Raw genomic sequence first — 6,002 nt, 5'->3', positions numbered from 1 at the left:
GAGGTGGTGGAGAAAGCTGTGCAGTTTGTGCCGTGTTCAGGGGGGTACATCTCTCTTCTTGCTGACTGCACTCAGCTGCTTGGGTGCCCAGGTCCCAGCTTTGGGGACAGCAGAAGGCAGGTGTGCGATGTCCCCTTCCTCTGGGCTCCCTGGCAGGGTGCACTTGGTGCCTCAGGGCTGTGGGGAGAGTGCTGGGGGTCAGCCCAGGAAAGCCCTGGGCACAGTGAGAGCCCACAGCCATGGGGCTTTGTGGGGTGGCTGTGGGTTTTGGCTGCTCTGACAGGGCTGGGGTCACACAGGACGAGAGGAGAAGCCTCCACATCACTCACCTCCCTGCTTCTGCATCCCAGCAAAGCCCAGGCTGTGTGCAGTGACCCTCAGCCTCCCAGATGGGCCAGATCCATCCACCCCAGTGCAGAAGGGCTCTCATGGTACCACTTCCAGCGGGAGGAGGTCTCCTCCCAGCCAGCTGGCAGCCAGCAGGGATGTGGTGGGGTATTTTGGGTAATATTGTGCAGGGAATTGTTGAAATGCTTTGTTTTGATGATGATGATGATTATTATTACTGTTATTTTTTTCCCCGCTGAGACATTTTTGGAATAGTTTGTTTTTGCTGAATTCCCAGCTTGCAGCCTTGCAGCCCAAGCTGGAATAAAGCCACAAGTCAAAAGCTGGGCATTTCTCAAGCAGATGTTTTCTCCAGTCCTGTGGGAAAGGAGCCCAATCAGCCTCCTGTCCCCTTTGGAGCCACCCCAGTAAAGGTGACTGGGGCTCCTCCAGCTGGGGAGCTCAAGCGCCCTGCCACAAGATGCACTGGGGCCAGGAGGAGCTAAAATACCAGCTGGGGCTGCTGCAAGGCTGGGAATGGGCTCTGGGCCAGTGGCAGAGCTCAGCTCCCTGGATGGGAGGAGATGCTTGGAGGGTCCCCACTTTCCCCGGCCCCACTGACTCCATTGCAGGGAGCTGGGAGCTGTGTCTGGCTTCTCCTGTCCACTTTGAAGCATCACTGGTTTAGCTGGGACAAGCAAAAGTCACAAGCTGCTGGTGTATCTGGAGCGAGGATGGAGGTTTAGACGTCTGCAGGGGTCAGGGATGGGTCTGGATGTGGTCTGATGAGTCTTTTAGTGGTGATTGAGGTTATTAAGGTTTTTCTGTCAAGTGTTTGTGGAGGTTGTCCTGCCAAGTTCCTGCATCCTTGCGGTGCTGTTCCCACGGATCTGCAGTTTTCCTGTAGCCTTGTCTCCCTCATGGTCAGGGTACATGAGGTGACTCCGTCTTTGATGGGTGTGAAGATGCAGGTGGTGGGAGGAAGCCCTGCTGTCTGTGGGGAAGGGGAAGCCACCTCCTGCTGTCCTGTTGTTCTCTATTTATTGTCCTTTCCTGCCCCCATCCCGTGCAGGAGCCTGCAGGGAGGAGGGCAGAGCAGTGAGGGGGGCTCCTGTGCCCTGCCAGCTCTTGGGGACATGCTTGGGGCTGCCATGCCCAGGGCAGGGGGGATAGTGGGTCAGCCCTGGGTTTTTGGGGACAGCACAGGGGCAGAGCCATGGGCTGCGTGGCCCCTTGCTGGGGTGTCAGGGAGGCTCATGGCCAGGGGCTGTGGCCATGCAGGGTCCCATCCTGGGGCTGTGAGCGGGGTGCCTTAGCTGGACGGAGCCTGCTGCATCCAGGCTGGGCATCACTGGGGGACAGGTCTCACCCCACCCTGCCCAAACCTCGGCCCCATCCCATTGCTTTTCCATAGCCTGTGTTTAACAAACTCTCTTGGGTTCTCCTGGTGTTTTTTTTTAATCACTCCCATCATTCTGTCGCTTTTCCCCATTTCCCCTCCCTGCCCCTTGCCTGTCGCTCCCCGCTGCCTTGGACCCCCAACACCTCTTACCCTCCAGCCAGACCCTGCTGGTGTTCAGGTGGCTCTGAAGGGATTTTATTTTGGCTCACTGGCTGCCCTGCCTGATTTAAGTTTAAAGCATCCCATATGTGGATGGGTGGCCCCAACACCAAGAGCTTGCCTGAGCGGACCCTCAGCGGGGCTGGCAGCAGGAGCCCTCCCAGCTGAGGTCTGGCTGTGGGGCTGGGGGCTGTGGGGGCTGCACCCTTCCCTGTGGGGCTCTGCTCTGGCTCATCCCCACCCCAGTCCTGGTGCCTGTGGGCAGGAGAGGGGCCAGCTGGGGGGCTGCTGGCTTCACACTGAGTGTGTTTTGGTTCTCTTGCAGGGAAGGTGACTGGTGGCTGGCTCATTCCCTCACTACAGGACAGACGGGCTACATCCCCAGTAACTATGTCGCGCCCTCAGACTCCATCCAGGCTGAAGAGTAATTGCCATCTTTTAGACAGTCTAAAGTTGAGCGATAGCAAACGCACCCTGAGCGCTTCCCCTTCCCCTGCCCCTCTCCTGGGTAAAGCCTGCAAGGCCCCCGACTTGTTCCTTTTTGTTATTTTTTTTCCCCTTTGCATTTGCAAACCCCTTAAACATTTTCCAGCCTTTCTTTAAGGCCCGTACAGTGTGGGGTGCTGGTGTGGTGGAGGGATGAGCGGTGGCAGAGCAGGGGCTGTGGTGGACCTGATGCTTTTGGTCTGGTTTTCACTCTTCCACACGGACACGCATCCATACGTGAGGATGCTGCTGGCTCTCCCTGTGCAGATCAGGCTGAGCGCAGAGGTGACCATCACACGGGGAGAGCAGGCAGGGGCAAAGCTGGCCCTGAATTGCAGAGCAGGAGGTGCCAGCCACGTCCCCACAGCCTGTCCCCAGCCAGTGGCACAGCGTCCCCCCCAGCAAGAGCTTGGGGGCCTTCAGGGGTCCCCAGAGCCCCTCATCTGGGGAGGCTTTTGGAGTGAAGGCGTTTTGTGTTCTGTGGTGCAGGGTTGCTCCTTGGGCAATGCCCAGCCCGGGCTGTACAAGGGCATGGCACACCCTGAGGTGCAGCTCGTGATCTCCAAAATCTACAAGGAGGGGGTGAGGGCTGAACCTGCTGCTTGGAACAGCAACGAGGGGGTGGGCGAGTGCTGGGCACTGAGCTGCTGCCTTGCTCTTGCAGGTGGTATTTTGGGAAGATCACACGCCGGGAGTCCGAGCGGCTGCTGCTCAACCCTGAAAACCCCCGAGGGACCTTCCTGGTCCGGGAGAGTGAGACCACGAAAGGTGAGCGGGGCTGGTGGGACCAGCCTGGGGGAGCCCCTCTCTGGGGGTTGGGGGGCATCTGCATGGGGACCCTGGTCCCCTCGGTCACTCTCCACGGTCCCAATTCCCTCAGCTTTGGTGCACAGGGAGGGAGAAGGAGCAAAGTTGTACCTTGCGGAGAAGAGCCAAGGTTTGGGGTCGCTGAGCGATGCCCCTCAGCACGGGCACCTCCTGGGCTCTCCCTGCCAGTGCTGGTCCCCAGGGTGCAGGTGCTGCCACACCCGTTAAATCACTGGTGACCCCTCTACACCACCTGCACCATTAGACCAACAAGAGATGGTTCAGCTCATGGCAGGATGGGAGCCCAGTGCCCCACCAGCTCTTGCAGGACCACCAGGCAGGATGCTCTTTTTTCCCGTGCTTTGGGGGTGTTTTTTCTTCCTTTTTTTTTTTTTTTTTTACACCCCCAAGTAGGTGCATTTTGGTTTTTGCCCAGTCTCTATGTAGTGGCAAAATGTTGAACGTGTGCTTCCTGGGCAACAAGGCAGAGGTAGTGATGAATCTTTAGGTTCTTCTTTCAAGTCTAATGACTCTTTATGCTTGTTTTGTGCCTCCCAAAAGTGTGACCTGTGATCTTTGCAGTTCACTTGCCCGAGGATGCTGTTTCTTACCTGGAAATGTGGTTTAGTTTGGCTCCAGATGCCCCTTAGAGAAAAGCTCCTCGATGTTCCTTTCTGTTTTAACACCTTGAACTCACCACTATTTATTTTCTTCTGGTGGAAACAGCTCATTCAAGCAGCAGCATCTATCTTCTTTTCTGTTATTCGTGGCCCCAGCAGCGCAGTGTTGCTCTCGTGCAGGCAGAGCCCGGTCAGGATGTGGGCTCTCAGCTGCCGGGGCTGGGGGAGCAGCAGGGATCACCTGTGCCCAGGTGACTGACCCAATAGCCACCTCCTTCCACACTTGGGAGGGGCTGCCAGAGACCCCCCACCTCCATGCTGGCCCAGCTGGTGATGAGGCTTGGCAGAGCTGCCGTGCAAGCAGGGGCAGCTGGAGGTTGTGACTGCATGGCATGGCTGTAGCCGGGGGTACGTGCCAGCCCTCCCTGGCTCATGCACCCAGGAGCTGCTCCCCATCCTCTGGTTTTGTGTGAAATCAGCACCCTGCACACCCAGGGACCCCATGGGGAGCACCCATCTGTGGTGCACCCCCCACTCAGCCCCTCGGTCCTGCCCGCAGGTGCCTACTGCCTTTCTGTCTCCGACTTCGACAACGCCAAGGGGCTCAACGTGAAGCACTACAAGATCCGCAAGCTGGACAGCGGGGGCTTCTACATCCCCTCCCGCACCCAGTTCAACAGCCTGCAGCAGCTGGTGGCCTATTACTCCAGTGGGTAGACACCTGGGGGGTCCCCTTGGGGTCTGGGTGACACCCTGGGTGCTGTGCCTGCCCTCGCTGCAGGACAGGTGCTGCTGGTGAGGCAGTGTGGGGTTGGGGTCCCCAGACTGGTTGGGTGGTACCCCAGTGAAAAGCTGCATGGGCTTTAGGGAAGAAGGTGAGGGTTTGGGTGCGGGTCCCCGAGCTGTTTAGTGGGGAAAGATGTGGGGTAAAGACATCACATGCCTAAATGCTCAAGTGTCACCCTGGTGTTGTCCCCTCCTGTGCTAGAACATGCTGATGGCTTGTGCCACCGTCTCACCAACGTCTGCCCCACATCGAAGCCCCAGACCCAAGGCCTTGCCAAGGATGCCTGGGAAATTCCTCGGGAATCGCTGCGGCTGGAGGTCAAGCTGGGACAGGGCTGCTTCGGAGAGGTGTGGATGGGTAAGGACCATTCCCACCTCGCTGTCCCCACCTGCATCCTCTCCCCAGCATCTTCTCATGCCCAGAGCCTGCAGTGGGGTGGGGGAGCAGGCGAGGGACATGGCCCCCTGCCCCATAAACGTGTCCTGAGCAGCATGTCCTGTGCTGCAGGAACCTGGAATGGCACCACTCGGGTGGCGATCAAGACACTGAAGCCTGGCACCATGTCCCCAGAAGCTTTCCTGCAGGAAGCCCAGGTCATGAAGAAGCTCCGGCACGAGAAGCTGGTTCAGCTCTATGCTGTGGTTTCAGAGGAGCCCATTTACATTGTCACCGAGTACATGAGCAAGGGTGAGCACGGGGGGATGCCAGGGGAGCAGCCGAGGGGCTCTGCTCCTCAGGATTGCTGTGACCATAGTTTTCCTCGCAGGGAGCCTCCTTCCTGCAGGAAGCCCAGGTCATGAAGAAGCTCCGGCACGAGAAGCTGGTTCAGCTCTATGCTGTGGTTTCAGAGGAGCCCATTTACATTGTCACCGAGTACATGAGCAAGGGTGAGCACGGGGGGATGCCAGGGGAGCAGCCGAGGGGCTCTGCTCCTCAGGATTGCTGTGACCATAGTTTTCCTCGCAGGGAGCCTCCTGGACTTCCTGAAGGGTGAGATGGGCAAGTACCTGCGGCTGCCCCAGCTCGTGGATATGGCGGCTCAGGTGGGTTTGTGCATCTCCAGGCCTCCTGCATCCCCTTCTGAGGGTGCTGCCTGCCCAAGCACCTTGCTGGGCTGTCATGGCTGTTGCCTCTTGGGTGGTGGGTGCTCCGCAGCCTCACTCAGGTGGTTGCCACCATCCCCACTGGGTGCTCAGCCCACAGCTGGGTTGCAGTCAGGGACCATCGTGTTGCCCATTCCCATCGCTGCCAGCTCTCCCTGGCCAGCAAATCTGCATCTGCCTGGGTTTTCCTGAGCAATCGGCTGTTCCTGCACCCTGGGTGGGGTCCTGCTGCAGAGCTGTTCCCCTGGGTGGTGCCAGGTGCTCCCCAGGGACCTTCGTGTCACCCCACCAGACTCAGTGTCCCATGTGCT

The 6,002-nt window shown here is 58.6% G+C and overlaps 1 protein-coding gene across 1 annotated transcript in view; it reads left to right on the top strand.

Annotated features, from left to right (window-relative positions):
• Positions 1-6,002, top strand: part of SRC (SRC proto-oncogene, non-receptor tyrosine kinase) — a 9,314-nt gene that overhangs the window by 2,388 nt on the left and 924 nt on the right. Inside the window, exons 4-9 of the mRNA XM_029085882.1 lie at positions 2,214-2,312; positions 3,039-3,142; positions 4,361-4,510; positions 4,790-4,945; positions 5,096-5,275; positions 5,555-5,631. Coding sequence (XP_028941715.1) covers positions 2,214-2,312; positions 3,039-3,142; positions 4,361-4,510; positions 4,790-4,945; positions 5,096-5,275; positions 5,555-5,631 — 766 coding nt within the window. The remainder of the gene's footprint in view (positions 1-2,213; positions 2,313-3,038; positions 3,143-4,360; positions 4,511-4,789; positions 4,946-5,095; positions 5,276-5,554; positions 5,632-6,002) is intronic.

This window comes from Antrostomus carolinensis, unplaced genomic scaffold (genome assembly GCF_000700745.2).
Source record: "Antrostomus carolinensis isolate BGI_N321 unplaced genomic scaffold, ASM70074v2 scaffold11537, whole genome shotgun sequence".
NCBI lineage: Eukaryota > Metazoa > Chordata > Aves > Caprimulgiformes > Caprimulgidae > Antrostomus > Antrostomus carolinensis.
This window is presented reverse-complemented; position numbering and strand designations above follow the sequence as displayed.